The sequence below is a fragment of the Crotalus tigris genome, unplaced genomic scaffold, assembly GCF_016545835.1.
Source record: "Crotalus tigris isolate CLP2741 ecotype Arizona unplaced genomic scaffold, ASM1654583v1 scf7180000024338.4412243, whole genome shotgun sequence".
NCBI lineage: Eukaryota > Metazoa > Chordata > Lepidosauria > Squamata > Viperidae > Crotalus > Crotalus tigris.
Genome location: NW_024100508.1, coordinates 2,588,172 through 2,605,800, shown reverse-complemented (window position 1 = coordinate 2,605,800; position 17,629 = coordinate 2,588,172). Strand labels below are relative to the sequence as shown.

The following is a 17,629-nucleotide window of genomic DNA, read 5'->3' as shown; positions in this document are numbered from 1 at the left end:
TTCATCCATCCATCCATCCACCCACCCACCCACCTTATCTCTCTATCTATCTATCTATCTATCTATCTATCTATCTATCTGTCTGTCTGTCTGTCTGTCTGTCTGTCTGTCTGTCTGTCTGTCTGTCTGTCCGTCTGTCCACCCACCCACCCACCCACCCACCCATCCATCATCTCAGCTATTACACCTTGGGAAGAAAAAAACATTTTATGCCTTGTAGTATGCATACCACTATCATACCATCTTAGAAACCACAACTCCACCTTCCTTGCACATTCATCTTATCCTGAGTCCACATCTGAATCATCTAATACCAGTCCAATTTTTTTCCTCTTTAATTAGGCAGCAAGCCAACGTATGCAACTTTTATTAAGTTCCCACCCATTTGCTTACATCACAAGGCCAGTCTTGCTGAGAAGACTGGTAGCTTACTGGGGGAGGTGCCTTTATCCTAGATGGGCGGACAAAATACATTCTTTTGACTATTGATCAGCAAATCAGGGTCCTTCAAATTTTATCCAACCCTTCCCCTCCCTCATTTTATCCAACCCTTCCCCTCCCTCTCCCTTCTTGGGGAGTGGGGGTGGAAATTGTTCGTCCCTTTTTTTTCTGAAGCTAGCTTGTTTTTGATATACTGTCTGTAAACTAGGCAGACCTTGGTTGCCCATTGATTGCATCATTGATTGTGATGTATTGCTATGCCCACTTGTGATGGGTCTGTTTAGTTTTGTTTTATTTGGATGTTTGATTTATGTCTGGCCTTTGGCTGTAATAAATTGATTGAATTGATCATCCCTTTGGAGTTTGATAAACTTCATTGGGGGTATATATCTGGACTGCAAAACCCCAGAAGACTATAATATGGCAGTGTCCATAAAATAACTCTGCTCCCCATCTCTGTTGGTGGTCCTGAATTTTTGCAGTTCAGAAATGAGAATCTTATTTGGATTAAAAATCGCTTTATGGCACTCCAGCAAGATCCATGTGACTCTAAAGACCACTAGAGAGCAAAGACATATGAGGAAAAAAATAATAATCTGGATTAGTACATCACAATAATCCATACAGTAATTGTTTACAGTAAGTCTCCGTGTGTTCGAAAAGGATTATTTGTGAAAAGGGCTTGAAATGCTGCACCAGAGCCCAGCCATGATCATCTGCAAAGCACAGTTCCTGCTTTTGGGGGGGCTGCCGGAGAACCTGCACCAGTGCTCCTTAACCCATGAGGTCAACCTTCTCAACAGCAAAAACAAAGCTAGGGAGTTTTGTAAAACACCCCATTAAGCTCATCCCATCTGGGGGAACCATAGGGACCACCCTGCCATCCTTTAACAACTGGGACCTCTGCCTCTCCCATAATCCCCAACCTCCACGGCCATACTGCCTGATGGGAACTGTAATCTATGCCGTTCTGAGTGCCAGATGGGGGAAGGGGGCAATTTTTGAAGATGGGGACCTCTGTGCAACGCCCTACCTTCTTTCTCCCGGCGCTAAAGAAGCAGGCGCCCCTTCCTCACCCCCTCCCTAAAACAGAGACGCCCGGCCGCCTTGGCGGGCCCGCCGGCAAGGAAACCTGTTCCTCCGTACCTGCCCGCGCAGGTTTGGGTGTGGTCTGCCCTAGGTTCTACTTCGCCAGGCCGACAGGAGGAGCGCCCCCGCCCGCCGCTGGGTTTCCGGGTCGTTTGGGCTACTACCTTGCTTGTCCCGAGTTCTCCCGGCTGGGGTAAGTGGAAGGGGTCGAGAGGGGGCTGGATCGGGCCGTTTTTCCTGGGGAGGGGGGCCCTCGGGTCTTTTCTGGGCCACCGAAGGGGGGGGGAAGAGCTCGTTTCCCCGCGGGCTGGCCTCGTTCTTGGCTGGAAGGGACGACGGACCCCTGACTTGGCTTTGCCCTCCTTAGCTGCGCTTTGATTTCGAACCAGGCTCGAAAGGAGCGGCGCGTCTGCCCGGCGCTGCCTTTGGCTGGCAGGGAGGGCCGGGCGAAGCGGGGCTACCCAATGGGCTGATCTGGGCCTCTCCGAGCCGAGGGGAAAACGCACTTTCTTCGCAACTCCTGTAGTTTCCCGAGGGCAGCGGACGCGGCTTGAACGGTGATTCCCACTCCCCCCCCCACGTCCAGCTTGCACCACAAAACAAACACAAATAGACGCCCCGGGTGGCACTTCAATAATCATGGCGGGCATTAAAACAAGCAAAAGGCGCAGGCACGCACACACACATCATTGGTGGCAGACGTGTGGTTCTCCGAACTTGCGCCTATGTGGCTTTGTTGAATAGGGATCCCCCAGTTCTGGTTATTTGCCTTTTCTTCAGAAAGGTTCGTGCAGAAAATGGGTTTGCCTTATTTAGAGGCCGTGCCTAGAAGTGGGAGCTTTTCTGGTTCAGATTTCAGAGGGGTGCATAGTTTTGCATTTTATGGGTGAAGGGATGGACTTGCTGGAGGCACCGAAGCTGGGGGGGGGGGCTTCCTGGGGATTTCCCATCCCGGATTCAGTCCCATTAGGTCATATTGTGGCTTGTTTATGCTTAATGAGCCCATAGTGAGGTATTCAATTAAAATTGCCTTTAACAAGCCATCCCCGTGTCATGTGGGATGTTTCCAGGTCAGTTGGCAAAGCCAACTTTGAGGGACCAAACTATGGGATAGTTAGGGTTGTTTGATTTGTTTTCACAGAATCGATGACTTTCAGATATATTACGTTTCTCAGTTCCCATTGTGTGTTGACTACACTGTGAACTGTAAACCAACTTATTTAGGGGCCACCAAGAAAACCACTACTGTCAAAAAAACAAACAAACCCTATTGGGTTCCCGTGAAATGTGGAAATGCAGGATGGATGGTCTGAAGTAAGCTTGATATTAATGGTTAACTCTTAGATTTCAATCCCCCTTTTCCACCAGCAGTTCAAAGCAACATTCTCAACACTTCCTCCAGCTATGGATTATTTGTGGAGGGGTACCAAACCTTTTTTGTAGGAAGAAATATTTTTGGCCTGAGGATAACCTGGATAATGTGAGGGAGTTGCTTTGGAGAGATGGGCGTGATCCGTATTCATATGACATTTGAAGGGACACCATCAAATTCAACTGGGGGGGGGGGGGTCAAGCTATCCTCCAAAGCATCTGAGAGCAGGACAAGAAGTCATAGATGGGAATTTATGAAGGAAAGAAGCAAAACTAGAACTAAGGAGAAATTTCCTGACAGTGAGAATCAGTGGAACAGCTTGCCTTCAGAAGTTGTGGGTGCTCCATCACTGGAGGGTTTAAGAAAAGATTGGACAGCCATTTGTCTGGAATGGTCTAGGCAGGGTCTCCTGCTTGAGCAGGGGGCTGGACTGGAAGACCTTCAAGGTCCCTTCCAACCCTAGTATTCTCTTTTGGTGACTTGGAAAACAAGGTGGAGTCTCCTGTTTCAAAAACCCGGAACCTTTTGTTAAACAATTGCATCACCTCTAGCTATTGTTGGTGGAGTTGCAGAAAATTTTCAGTCTCACCTGAGCAGGGGAAAAAAAAATATATTGAGTAACTCTCGGTCAGGATTAAATGCAAAGGTGTTTTGTGCCAGCAGATTTAATAGTCTTCGGATAATAAAAAGGATTATTCTCCACTTGCTTGTATTCAGAGATTGAGCCTGCCCTTCTGCAGAAGGGAAGCTGGACCTTTGTCCTGAACAAAGTTTTATCTAATGATATCGTTGTGTGCTTTCCTCCATCTTTGTCTTGCTGGGAGACATTGTTTCCCTTCTGGGGGGCAGGGGAAAAGAAAAGCAGCAAAGGAACCAGTTTCTGAACAGAGATCTACACGGGGGGGGGGGGGGGAGGGAAGAAAAGGGCTTTAAGAACATTGTTAAAGAGAATCAGATCTCACGGTATTCTTTGTTTTTCAGTTCTTATGGTGCTGTATTACTTAAGAAGATAAGCCTTGGCAAGACTTTTTAAGGCCTGTGGACTTCAACTCCCAGAATTCCCTAGTCAGCGTACCTTGCCACCATATGTATGCAAATTATGTACCTTCTGATCTTTTGTTCTGTAAAATCTGAAAGAAATTTCCCTTGGGCAACATTTCTTTCTCAGGGGTGGAAAAAGCTGTTTCAATGGCTGTTGCGCAAAAGCTACAGGAAGATAATATCTTGATTAGGTTCTGCCCAAAGCGGTACAAAAGTTCTCAATTTGTTTTCACATTTTCCAGTGTTTTGAACGGTTAAATCAAGCTAGGAGGAAGAGAGCAGGCAAGAAGTAGAGACACTTATTTCAAAAAACCCAAAAAGGAACCGAAAGCTTTTTTCTCTCTCTCTGCTTTCCCTTTTCTCCTCCTTTCTACTTTGGTATTCTAACCATTGTTAAAATTTGCTTTGTCCTTTTTTTTTTAAACATGCACAAACCATATTAAGTCACAGCAGAGTGGAGACTTTAATATTAAGTAAAATATTAAGACTGAAACTTTTATTGGACTGCAATTACTTTGATGCAACCTGCAGTGCCTTTTAATGATATATTTACCGGTAATTCTGGGTGAAAGAACTGAATAAACTTACACTCTTTAGTGTTTTACAGCTTAAGTGATAATTGAGATCAAGAAATCCATCAGCAAGCAATGAAGTTGTAAACAATGTAAAGCATGATGTCACGTGACCACGACACTTAGTGGTAGAAATTTCAGCCATGCCTTTTGCATCAGTTGCTGTGGTTAAACAAGGACCTCACATGAATGTGACTTTTGATTTCCTGTCAGCTTCCCCAATGACTTTGCTTGTGGGAAGCCAGCAGGAAATCTCAAAAATTGTGATCATGTGAGTGCAAAGATCTGCAAGAGCCATAACCACAGGGACCCACTTGAATACTTTTTGTTCAATGAGATTGCAGCTTTGAACACTCACTGACCAAACAGTTGTAACCTGAGGACTTCCTATAAATCATATCAGTACTGATATAATATCTGTTTCCTCTTTTTCTCTTCAATGAATTTCAATGTTCATTAATAACCTTAATTAATACCGTACAAAGACCAGTGTATTAAGGAAATGCATTAGGTAAGTTTTGCAAGAATATAATAAAAATTATTATTATTTAAAAAACCCCTTCAAACTGCTTTGTTGTTGCCAATGGTGCTGCTTGACACATTTTAGTCAGCGGACAACTTTTGAAAAGATTTTGAAGGGACATTTTTAAAAGAAGGGGCATACACAAAGTTCCCTGGGATGTAAAGTAGCTGGGTATTACACCAAGGTATTTCAAAGTAGTACAGGTAGACCTCAAAGTGCGACCACAATGGAGCCCAAAATTTATGTTGCTAAGTGAGACATTTGTTTAAGTGAACTTTGCCCCCTTTTACGACTTTTCTTCTCGCATTTGTTAACTGAATCACTGCAGTTGTTAAGTTAGTAACATGGTTGTTAAATGAATCTGGTTTCCCCATTGACATTGCTTGTCAGAAGGTCGCAAAAGGAGATCACGTGACCCTGGAACACTGCAACCATCATAAACCTGAGTCAGTTGTCATAAACCTGCGTCAGTTGTCAAGCATACAAATACAAATTACATGACCCTGGAGATGCTGAAATGGTATAAAAAATGGTCAGAAGTTACTTTTTTCAGGGCTGTTGTAACTCTGAACAGTCACTAAATGAACTGTTATAATTCAAGGACTACCTGTACTGATTTTAGCAATAATCATTCTGAGATAGGAGGTGTCTAGCTACAGAGTGATGTGAAACTTCTAGGAAGTAATCCCTTAAAATAAAAACAGTTGCTTTCTCACAGTGATCCAGCCTCATGTTGACACAATACTTAAGGATGTGGATAAATAATATAATAACTTCTCTATTCTGTTGACACTTTTCAAGAATTCTCATTAGAGCAGGCCATTCAAAGCTATTTTTATTCTCTGCAAGTGTATACATTTATCAGAGTGGAAACCTGCTTTTACATTATTTTATTTCCTGGTGTGAGCTTTGCTACAGGGTGGGTAATAGATACAACTGAGAAGCTGATCATGCATTTTGCCTGCAGCAACTTGAAAATATCGTCCGCAACTCCCCTGGCTAGATTGGAGGGAGGCTGTAAATTAGAGTCCTACGCAACAGGGATAATGAGCCCGTGCTTTCTGTACAGATAGTCCTTGACTTACGACCAGAAATGAGACTGTCGTTAAACGATGGGGTTGTTAAGTGAGGCATCCCACAACCAGACCCAATTTTATCACCTTTTTGCATCAGTAATGAAGGGAGACATTACATGAGTGCGACTTGTCACCTTTCCCACAGGCTTTCCCAATGACTCTGCTTAGCAGAAGCTGACTGGGAAAGTCACTAAGGGGGATCATGTGACTGCAGGATGCTGCAACTGTCATAAGCACCAGCCAGTTGCCAACTCTCTAGATTGTGATCATCTGTTGGGATGCTATGATGGTTGTAAGTGCGAGGACTGGTCGTAAGTTGCTTTTTTCAGCACTCTTGCAACTTCGAACAGTCGCTAAACGAATGGTTGTAAACCGAGGACTACGTGGATGTTTGGATGACAAGCTGTTGACAGTTGTATTAGTTATGACTCATGGACCTTTGGAACATGTCAGGTTGTGTACTTACTGCACTAGAAAATACTGATCCACGTCTGGCCAGTGGTTTCACTTTGTGGAAGGAACTTTCCTCAATTCCTTCATTACAAATCAAGGCTATATGGTGGAAGGGTGAGCTTCGGATGCTGCGGGCAATTGTCTGGCTAAATCATAGTTTGTAGTAACTATTTTGCTTGACAAGTCATAATAAAGTCATTTCAGTGTGCCATAATATGTGTTGATTTTTTTTGATTTGGTATGTAATGGATATCTACTGATTGTAGATCACGGTTTTTGACTTGGAGTATTTTTCAAATGTCGCCAATGCTGTTTTTGTCAACAAACCATGCTTTAAGTAAACTATACTTAGATATAATCCTCAGACCTGTTAAGAATATGCAAGGGATTCCTGGCAGAGACTTGAACCTGTGTTTCTCAGAAGCGATTTATGAAAGAAAAGCTAATTACTTTCCTACTTGTACAGACATGCATACAGAGAGAGTGAGTGTGTGTGTGTGTGTGTGTGTGTGTGTGTGAGAGAGAGAGAGAGAGAGAGACTGCATCCACTGTTGTAAATCCTTCCACTTTATTCTAGAATCCATGGTTGACGTATCCTGGTTTTGTCTTTTTTTTAAAAAAAAAACTGAGATGATAACTATTGTCATAAGTTATAATACAATTTTATAATGCAACTTTTGGGTAGTTCCAGAATCTCTTTTTAAACTTGGCACTTGTGAATACTGGGCTCCCTCTTCATTTGCAGAAAATTTTAAAAATGCTTTACATTTTAGGATTAAAGCTGCTATAATCAGAGCTGGCTTAGAACCAAAGAAGCTTCCTGGGCTTGTTGTAACTTGTTTCTCTTTCACAATAACGCTGTCATAATGAGCTAGAAATGGAGGTTTTCCAAGGAGATCTTTGTTCTCTGTTTTGCCAATCAGATTATTGCCTTGGCACCCGGTGCCTTTGGACACAAAACCCATACGGTTTCCAATATTCTTTGCAGCATTGCTCTCTATCCCAAATCTTGCATGCAGGCACTATCCAGTTTTCAGTGCTGATTATAATACAGATAGTCTTCGACTTACGACCACAATGGAGCCCAAAATTTAGGTTGCTAAGTGAGACATTTTTAAGTGAGTTTTGCCCCATTTTACGATCTTTCTTGCCACAGTTGTTAAGTGAATCCCTGCAGTTGTTAAGTTAGTAACCTGGTTGTTAAATGAATCTGGCTTCCCCATTGACTTTGCTTGTCAGAAGGTCGCAAAAATGGATCACAGAACTCCAGGACGCTGTAACCATCATAACAATGAGTCAGTTGCCAAGCGTCTGAATTTTGATCACGTGACCATGGAGTGCTCCTACGGTCGTGTGAAAAATGATCATAAGTCCCTATTTTCACTCCTGTTGTGACTTTGAGTAGTCACTGAATGAACTGTTCTAAGTTGAGGACTACCTGTAATGTTTCCCCCCACACACCAACCCTACTACTTCACAGGCCACTATCTAGCCCAGAAATCCCCAACCTTTTGGGTACCAGGGACCAGTTACGTGGAGAGAGGGTTTTCCACGGACCGGAGAGTGTGTGCTTTTGCATGCTGCCTGCATCCAGCAAATGGGGCTTTGCTTGTTTGCATGGCCTGGTTGCTGGCATGCCATGGCCGGGGGGGGGGGGGTTGGGGACCCCTGATCTAGCTTACTTTGTTCTCCTCTTTTCCTTCAGGAGGGGCTCCTCTTCCACGTGAGAGTTAAGTTCTCTTCTACCTCTTGAAATGGATCCTGATCTCTAAAAGCAGGGCTTTTCAAGCTGGGCAACTTGAAAGTGTGTAGACTTCAATACAAGTAGTCGACTTACAACATTTCATTTAGTGACCGTTCAAAGTTATAACAGACCTGAAAAACGTGACTTACAACCGTTTTTCACAGTGACGACCTTTGTAGCATCCCCACGGTCATGTGATCAAAATTCAGATGTTGGGCAACCGGTTCATATTTACAGTATGACCGTTGCTGTGTACCAATGGGATCCCCATTTGAGACCTTCTGGCAAGCCAGATTCACTTAACCACCGGGTTACTAACTTAACAGCTGCAGTGATTCACTTCACAAACGGTGGCCAGAAAAGGTCGTACAACGGGGGCAAAACTCACTTAGCAAATGTCTCACATAACAACAGAAATGTTGGGCTCTGTTGTGGTGGTTTTAAGTCAAGGACTACTTGTATCCAGAATTATGGTTGGGGAACTGAGGGAGTTGAAGTCCGCTCAGCCAGCCTGCTGCCCCTAGCGTGAGACTTCCATCTGAGAATTACGTTCTGATTTCTGGTTCGGAAGCAGGGTTTTTCCATCTGGGGCTGGCTGGAGAACCTCTTGCTTGCTGGGGAATTCAGGGATTTGAAATCCACTCGTCTTCAAGTTTCCCAGGTTGAGAAACATGGCTCTAGAAAAGGATCCAAGGGCGTAAAGAGGAAGGGCCCATGTCACTGATGTTTGCCTGGGCAAGTTTTCCTCTTTCCATGAATTTTCCTTGTTGTGCTTAAGCAGCATGAAGCCCATCTTACACTTTGTATTTGGGGAAGAATCTACAAAGGGAGCTGATCTGGGCTGTAGAAAAGCAGCTGATCACTAGGTATGTAAACAGAGAGGTGCAGAAATCTCTTAGCTTTATTGGCATCTAGCGGGCATCTGGATTTTTGCAGCAGATGTGATAGCTTGTCTCAGGGACCACCAAAAGGAGTTATCTTGGGTCTTCTATTTTCTCAGTGTACCTCCAGCTTTTGACCCAATATTGCTCTGAGATTTAAGGGCCAAGAAATGTTCCCTGGAACCGACTTGTTGTCTTGCTTTCTACACTGGTAAACTATATTAACTTTCAACATGTTGTAACTGCTCCTTTAACTGCAGGGAGTAGATTACACTCTTGGGTCTTATGCAACCTGCTGTGCTTAATTTAGCAAAAAAGAATCCACTACAAAGAAGCTGGTTCTTACCGATTTCATTTGGCGTTTTGTCACACGTTTGCCTTTATGGATTCTCAACAATTCCTACCTGCTCTTCTTTCTTTTCTATGATTTAGCTTTGATTGATCCTTTGCAGCTAGTAATTTCAAATAATATAAAAGTTCCTCAGAAGTAACCCTGGTCAGTTCAAATATTTTCTCTTTCTGTTACTTTCATGGTTCCTTTTTGTTTGTTTGTTTGTTTCCAGTGTTTCTTCCCAGCCCTTAACTATTGCATGCACCTGCTTAATTATTGGGTAAGTAACAAACTTCAAAAGACCCAGCTGATGCATCAAATGAATTCCCAGAATTCCCCAGCTGGCATGGCTATTCTGGGGGATTCTGGGAATAGAACACCACACATTTGGAATAGTCAAAATGGAGTTGAGCTTTTTCCAAAGCAATTTGTCATTCAAAAACGCTTTCTATTCACCAGACCGTTAACATGTGATTCTTATGGGCATCCTAAAGGATTAGAACATGGATAAAGCATTCGTTCTGTTTGGAATATTCTGTCATTGTGCCACCTTTGTTAGGCACTTATGGATTCTACTTGGTTACAGGCATACATAGCCATGTCTTGTGACCCATTCTCTTTTACTCCTTCCATATTTGCCCATATTTATCTTCTAAAACGTTCTGATCATCACCCAAAGCTCTACGTTTGAGTCCTCCTGAGACTGTCACAAAGGTGGCATCTACTTTGTCAAAATGCATTTTCAAGGCTATTTCTCAATAAGGGTTTTTGTGTGTGTGAAAAAAATTCTGCTTGCTATGTGATTTTAGAGGTGGTTCCAGAAATATTGTATTCTCTTGGCAACACTCTGGTGATTCTTACCTGTGACATCATTACAAATACATTTACAGTATTTAAAGACAGAAGAAAAGTGAATTAGTAGCATAATTTTGAGATTATTAGGAAAGGACAGTCTGAAAGGATCTCAGGTGACTTTCACAGCATGAGCTTAAGCCAGTATGTGGCATTGTATGAATTCAGTCATTGTAATTTGTAAACAGTGTTTTATGGCTTAATGTATGAATGGTGGCTTAATGGTTTAATATTAAATCAAGATACGACTGAATGCAGTGTCAGAACTTATTCTGTTATTCTGTATTAAGTTGTGTGTTCAAGAAGGCTTTTAGCTAAGCAACAGAGTCACTTTATCGATGAGACGGGCGGCATATAAATGTAATACAATTTAATAAATAAAAATAAAACTTTACTCCCCCCCCAAGTATGTAAGAAAAATTCTTTTCAGAAACGCTATGAAATGCTGCTTGGGCTACTTGGTGGAATTTTTAGCTGCTGTACTTATTTTTTTTTTAATATTTTGTTTTAGTTTTAGTTTTGCATTGGGGAACTAATTATTGTCAGCTTCTTCAATGTTCATTTTCTAAGCTTTAAAACAGACTTTTAAACTAGCGGCTGAGGGTTCTTGGGGAAATCTTTTGTGACCCCAGACAGTTAAAAAAAGACTATTTTGCAATGTCAGGATGAAGCTTCCCCTCCCCTCCCATGTGATATTCTTCAAACATGCTGGACTACAATTCCCGTTCTTCTTAATTACCATGGCAGTTTGCCAAACCAGCTTGGCAACAAGGAAGATATAATCTTATGGATGCATCAGGTTAGATAAGATGGTCTGTGCAAGAATAATGAAAAAGTCACCTTCCAGTTGTATCTGATGACACCCAACCATCTGCATTCTCTTACTATGAGGGATGTGGGCAGTTATAGCCCAGTTTTAGATGCAAGATCAGAACACACACCCCCCCGGATGCCCCCACCGCCCGGTAACAGTCTTGTTTCTGGCGTTGGGTGCCTTGAGTGCAAGCGTGACACCTACCCATTTTTCCTCTGTTGCAATTCTGCATAAATGCACAGCCCTAAAGTCTTGAAAGGAATTATGCATGAGAATAAAATGGATAAGGAGAAGCTGTTTCCCTCCTCCCCAAATACTAGCATCAGGCAATCTCCCTATGAAATCTTGGACGGATCAAGATAGGCAAAAAGAAATAATTCAATTTTGGAATTTGCTACTGTGAAATGTGGTGGAAATAAGGTTGTGTTATGGCCAGTCCTGAGTATCATTTATTGCCCAGACTTGGGTCTAAGATGGATCAAAAGGGAACTTCTTTCTTTAGTCAGAAACAAGAAAGAACCCCAGGAGATATAACTCTGGCAAATATTTATACTCTTGGTTACAATTTTCCATTTATGTCAATGTAATAATAATAATAATAATCATTATGCATGATATATAAAATATTGGGATGATGTACCTAAATGGATAGTTAGATGACTAACATATGAAGAAATTATGACTGATAAGAATTGGATTGAATGTAAGGGAAATTAAGCGTAAACAGAAATTATGAAAATAGGATGCATGCTGAACTAATGAGATGATGGTTATAAGAATAATATAAGCTGAAAAAATGTTATACGTAGAGATTATTATTTGTATAAATATAAAAAATGCCTATATCTAATCATTTATATATTGAAAATATTAAGAATTATATTTTGGTTAAGGTTGAAGAAGAACAATACAAATGGGAGAAGGGAAGATCAAAGCAATATATCATTAATTAATGTATTAATTATGGAATTATCAAATTTAATCATTATTGATAATTAATTATTATTGTCCTTTTTTCTTGTTAAAATATAAACCAAGACAACAAGTTGTACACCAGGCACTGGAGATTATTATAGTTAAAAACCAATAAAATATTTACATATGCATATATATGAGAGAGAGAAAATATATAATCTTATTTAATTAGATGAGTTAAGAACATGGAGTTGGCTAATAGAAAATCTGAATTGGCCATTTTTTCTTTTTTCCCCCTTAGATCTCATTCTGTATCAAGATGAAATCCACCGTCATGAATATCGTCCTTTGTCTATTGGCTGGTAAATGTTCATGCCACTTTTCTTCATCTTTGGTCTTTTCTAAAATAGATTTAGAATGTTCTTGGGAATCTGTCAGGGCAAAAGATCAGATCCACCAGTGAAAGTCCAATTAAACTGATTTATTGCCTATGCAATCTTCCCAACTAATTAGCACTAGCTTGGAATTAGATATGGTTCAGTGGAATTTATGACAGGACTTAGTTTGCTTGTGGCTATGTAAGGATTCTAGGCAGATCCCCTTTTTAACTCCGCCTCCAGGTTCTGCCAGTCCTTCTGATCTTTATAGTATCTTTAGAATTGGGAGGCAGTAATGGAGGGCTGTATTTTTGTCATCGCTCAATAATATTTTTCATCTCAATTCTGCAGGGTTTCCTGTTCTGAAGGCAAAGGACCCCGAAGGTGAGTAACTTCATAGGCTGATGTCTTCCTGTAAACAGGGCAGAAGACGTCTTTGAAATTCTATTGGAGATCAGGCTGATCATGAAAAACTAGACCAGGGGTCACCAAACTTTTCATCTATTGACGCCTTCATCAATCCCGAAGATGTATTATATGAAAATAATTTGATAAATACTACTTTAATTCACAGCACTGTGAATAATGATAACAACCCCTTGGATATGCCACCGAGACTTGGGGATTAATAATGACCACTTTGGAGAACTCTGAAGGAGACCAGAGATCCCCCTCCTCAGCTTTAGTAGTTTCTAGAGGGATGTTAGAGGTGGTGGGTTTGGAAAGATTTCTTTCAAGCCAGATGAAATTCCTCAGGGCATCATTGAGATCAGCCAACAGAGATTAAGATGTGCTGATGGCTGATCACCAGTAGGTTATTCCTGAGGGTTCTTTGAGTGATGTGTCTGGGAAGTGAGGCATAAGAGTGGACAGGATACAAAACAGAACTAGGACAGAAAGATCTACAATCTCAATAAGGTATGGGTAAGCTAGTCCTCCAGATGTTTCCAAACATCACCTTCAATGCCATTGTCTATGCTGGCTGTCTATGCTTGTATAGTTCATGTTGTAGTTCTGCAACATTTGGGGAGTTACTAGTTCTCCACTCAAGAATAAGGCAGGATTCATACCACCCAAGTCTATGTTTTTTGCTGCAAAATTACGGAAGCTATTTGGAACTGTTGGTTTCTTGCAAAGATGTGGCCTGGAATCCTTTGCTACTTGCCTAACCAGAGTTGCAGATCCCAGGCAACAGAGTGTTAACTATCTTTCTTTTCCTTTATTCAGATAAATACTCTCCCTTTACATATGGTAAGTATATCTCATTCTCAGCAACATTTTAATAGTGTGTTGTGTGTGGATGTAGTGTTTATAAAAAGCAGGAAAAAATGTGGGGAAAGATTGTACTCCATAACAGCCTTTCCCCCCACATCCATATACTCATGTGGCCTACTTTGTAGGCATCTCTGTCAAGAATGTTTTTTTTTTTTTTCATTTGCACAAGCTGGTCCCTTAACACAAACTGTCTCTTTCTTAGCCAGCCGGAATTCTTCAACCAAGGGGAAAGCTGTCCTCACCGCACTTTTTTTTGTGAAGCGGGTAGTATTGAAATGAGCAAGACAGATTTTGCTGCTAATCTAAAAGCAACACTCAATGGTCTCCTTTCTCTTCTAGATTGGGATTCGCTCCGTATTGGTGGTATGGTCTTTGCAGGCATTCTGTGTGTTCTGGGAATTATTATCCTCCTGAGTAAGTGGAAACAACAATTAGGGGAAGAGAACAATTCTGGGAGACTGGGAAAAGGCTGTCTGTGTAGAGTCCTTAGGAAGGACCTTTTTGTTTTATAATGTATGTTTAGGATCAGATTCTTCCCTGGGCCAAGTAAATGTCCTTTCCCAGTTGAAGTGTCAAACTATTTTATCATGATCCTTCTGAGGAAGCATTCATATTACTCTCCTCCTCCCTCTTTCATTCCTTCCTAATGAGAGGATTTTTGTAGATGTTTGGTTTCTCTGTTTTTCCTTTGCCCTCCCCATTCGTTTTTCCTTTTGCGCTCTCTCTCTCCCTTCCTCTCTCCCTCTCCCTCTATCTTTACAGTTGTCACCCGAAAAAGAGGTCTGCTATTTTTAAAAGTAATTTGATCTGTAAGCCTTTCGTGCTGCAGGCTAGAATGTATATACTTTAAATAGATATACACCCACCCAAAACACCAAGAATTGACCACAGACACCCCAAGACATTTGGCTGCGTTAGGTCAAGGACTAACTCTTGTTTAAACACATTGCCCCCTCACCACTGTGTAGTAGAAAATTACATGAGGGTGAAACACATAGCATTCTCCTTCAAAAGAAGAATCACTGGGAGCTAAGTACTACTACACGTAGTCCTTGACTTATAACAGTTTATTTAGTGACTGTTCAAAGTTACAACAGTGCTGAAAAATGTGATTTATGACCGTTTTTCACACCTAGGACCGTTGCAGCATCCCCATGGTCACGTGATCGAAATTCAGACACTTGGCCGCTGACTCACATTTATGACGGTTGCAGGGTCCCGGCATGATGTGATCACTTTTTTGTGAGCTTCTGCTAAGCAAAGTCAATGGGGGAAACCCAGATTCACTTAACAACCGTGTTGCTAACTTAACAACTGCAACAATTCACTTAACAAAGGTGACAAGCAAGTTTGTTAAATGGGGCAAAATTTACTTAAACAAATGTCTTCCTTAGCCACAGATTTTGGGCTCAGTTGTCGTTGTTAAGTTGAAGACTACCTGTAGTTGGTACAATTACTTACTCCTATCTTCTACCCTCTGTAATCCGAGTTGGTTTCTCCTTCTGCCTATTCATAGGACCCCCCCCCCAGTGAATTCATTGGCAATGAAACAAAAATGCATTAATCAATCCCACGAGGGTTAGGCTTTGAAGAAATGTTAGTGATTGCTTTCCAATTAACCCTGATTTTTCAAAGCAGAGGTGGGGAGGGGAGTCCATGACATGCAATTCCTAGGATTCAACTTCATGAGACCTACAGTAGTGGCCAAAATTGTGGAAACCTTTCGGGAAAAGTGTATTTTTGAGGTTTGATGGCTAATAACCACTTTTTTTTGGAGTAGTACCATAAAATTATATATCAATGGAAAGATAATTTAATCAAGATTGTAATGCAACAAAGTTTGTTCAATTACCTGTACTGTATTCTATGAAAAGTTATAGCCAAATAACCAGAAAAAGGAAGCACAACTTGCTTAGGTTGATATCAGGTAGCTTTCCTTTATCCGATTGTAGCCAATGAGTATGAGTGTTTAGAGAGCCAATCAGGTGTCATCTTCTTTTGCCAATGAGCCAATCAGATCACAGTAGGATTCAGTTATTGATGTCATGTATTGAAGCTGAGAAGAGGACATTTGTCAGTGTGTTATGGGATCGCTATCAAGTTGGTTGAGTTATTGTGTTCTTTCATTTAGTGAGCTTGTAAAACATAATAAAATTAAAGTAATGGTGCAAAGAGTTGACTGATCACCCAGAAAGCGATGTAAAATAGTATTATTAAGTGAACAAGGCTACAGTTATAAAGAAATTAGAAGAAAAATTGGTGGAAACTTAACCAAAGGTGGCATTTCTACTGTACGCTTTTCCCAAAACGTTTCTACAATTTTGGCCACTACTGTACCTAGTTTGGGCTATTGGATGTTCAACAGTCTCTTACAGGGCAGATTCCATGCATCTGGATTCACTTTCTCTACCATGCCATGATGTAGATCTCTTGGCTTTGGCTCAGCCATTGTGGAATACAATTATGGCTTAATATAGGATATGAATCTGGTCAATATCTTCCATATGCAAAGTGTGTTTTAGGAGTTGCAGCAGAACTTCACTGTCTTCTATAATAGAGCCCAGGTCTATCTAGAATTGAGTGTTTCTCAACCTCAGCCTTTTTAAGATATCTGGACTTCAATTCCCAGAATTGAACTCTGGGAGTTGAAGTCCACATCCCTTAAAGTTGCCAGGGCTGGGAAACACTGAATTCTAACCCGCAGAGTATTGCAACACACTGGCTTCTCCTGCTTCCTACTAGATGTTCTCCAACCACTCTAGGAAGAGGCAGGAACTGAAGTTGACTGTTTTGCCTGCTAAGCTGCCTTAGATGTATCAGCTGACCTTGGTAATTTTGCCCCATCCTTTTCTTGCTTTAATCATTGTCCTTCTCATCCCTCTCCACCAGGTGGAAAGTGCAAATGCAAGCCCAAAAAGAAAAGCAGGTAGGAGAGCTTTTCTAAAACAGCTACGGGGCATGTTAAGATGGATTGGAAGGGGTGGACCCCTGTTGACAGAGTGTTTCTCAATCTTGCAACTTTTAAGAGGTGTGGACTTTAACTCCCAGAATTCCCCAGGCAGCATGGCTGGCTGGGGAATTCTGGGAGTTGCAGTCCACACCTCTTACAGTTGCAAGGTTGAGAAACACAGGGTTAAGATCACTTGAGTAAGCACAATTGGGCTTCTTGTTTGGGACGAGAGCAATCTTGAATTTCCTTTCCAAAAAGAGAAGGTGGGTTGAGGATGCAAATCTGGGCTCCAGCTTCCTTAACCTCAACTTTTGCCCCCCATTTAGCACGTACATCGTCGTGGCACCGAAACAACCCCTTGCAGGTAAGAGAACAAATTGCCTTCCGTCTCTCCCGAGTCAATCTTTTATGTGGGAGGAGGGGAAAACCACGCCATTTCTCATCTAAAATGTGCCTTGTTGTTTGGTTTTTCTCACCCGCGTCTTGTAGGAGCCAGCGAGTGCTGAATGGAGTCCCTTCCCATGACCGCCACCGGCCCCGACTCTTGGTGAAATGGCTCTCCTCCTGACCAAGGAGCCATAGGCTTGTTTTGTTGCCTTTTCTTGCATTTGTTTTGGGAAATAAAATCTCACTGCCTTGTTAGAGTAGACCCTCTCTGATGAATGCAAGGAAAAAAATGCCCCCAATCTATGAACGACGTTACGCTGCAATAGAATTGCTTGGCCACCAGAATGAGTAGACATCTACCTTGTGGGAATTGATTAACTAAACAAGGTCTGTGTTGTATTATGCAGAAAGTCAGAAACAAGCAACTTATGCTGGCTTGTTCCCCTACAGGTAGTCCTTGACCTACAGCCACAACTGAGCCCGAAGCTAAGCAAGGCAGTGGTTAAGTGAGTTTTGTCCCATTTGATGACCTTTTT

At 41.7% G+C, this 17,629-nt stretch overlaps 1 protein-coding gene across 4 annotated transcripts; it reads left to right on the top strand.

The window, feature by feature from the left end:
- The first annotated feature begins 1,577 nt into the window (after positions 1-1,577).
- FXYD3 (FXYD domain containing ion transport regulator 3) lies at positions 1,578-17,353 on the top strand. Of its 4 annotated transcripts, none has more exons than XM_039325587.1 (9): positions 1,595-1,723; positions 1,920-2,087; positions 12,406-12,466; positions 12,833-12,865; positions 13,709-13,732; positions 14,096-14,170; positions 16,646-16,682; positions 17,033-17,070; positions 17,196-17,353. In XM_039325587.1, exons 3-9 carry the CDS (start codon positions 12,424-12,426, stop codon positions 17,210-17,212), a joined length of 267 nt encoding a protein of 88 aa, XP_039181521.1. In that variant the 5' UTR covers positions 1,595-1,723; positions 1,920-2,087; positions 12,406-12,423; the 3' UTR covers positions 17,213-17,353. The 4 variants fall into 4 exon arrangements, with proteins under 4 accessions (XP_039181519.1, XP_039181521.1, XP_039181520.1 ...); XM_039325586.1 differs by lacking the exon at positions 1,920-2,087 and adding an exon at positions 3,884-3,990 and having other exon boundaries at positions 1,611-1,723; XM_039325585.1 differs by lacking the exon at positions 1,920-2,087 and having other exon boundaries at positions 1,578-1,723.
- The last annotated feature ends 276 nt before the right edge of the window (positions 17,354-17,629 follow it).

Bases quoted from the DNA above. Each gene is read 5' to 3' on its own strand.
- FXYD3 (XM_039325584.1), top strand. From the start codon at position 9,783: ATGCACCTGCTTAATTATTGG. The intron at 13,733-14,095 runs GTAAGTATATCT...TTTCTCTTCTAG, and splicing joins ATACTCTCCCTTTACATATG to ATTGGGATTCGCTCCGTATT. The intron at 14,171-16,645 runs GTAAGTGGAAAC...CCTCTCCACCAG, and splicing joins GGGAATTATTATCCTCCTGA to GTGGAAAGTGCAAATGCAAG.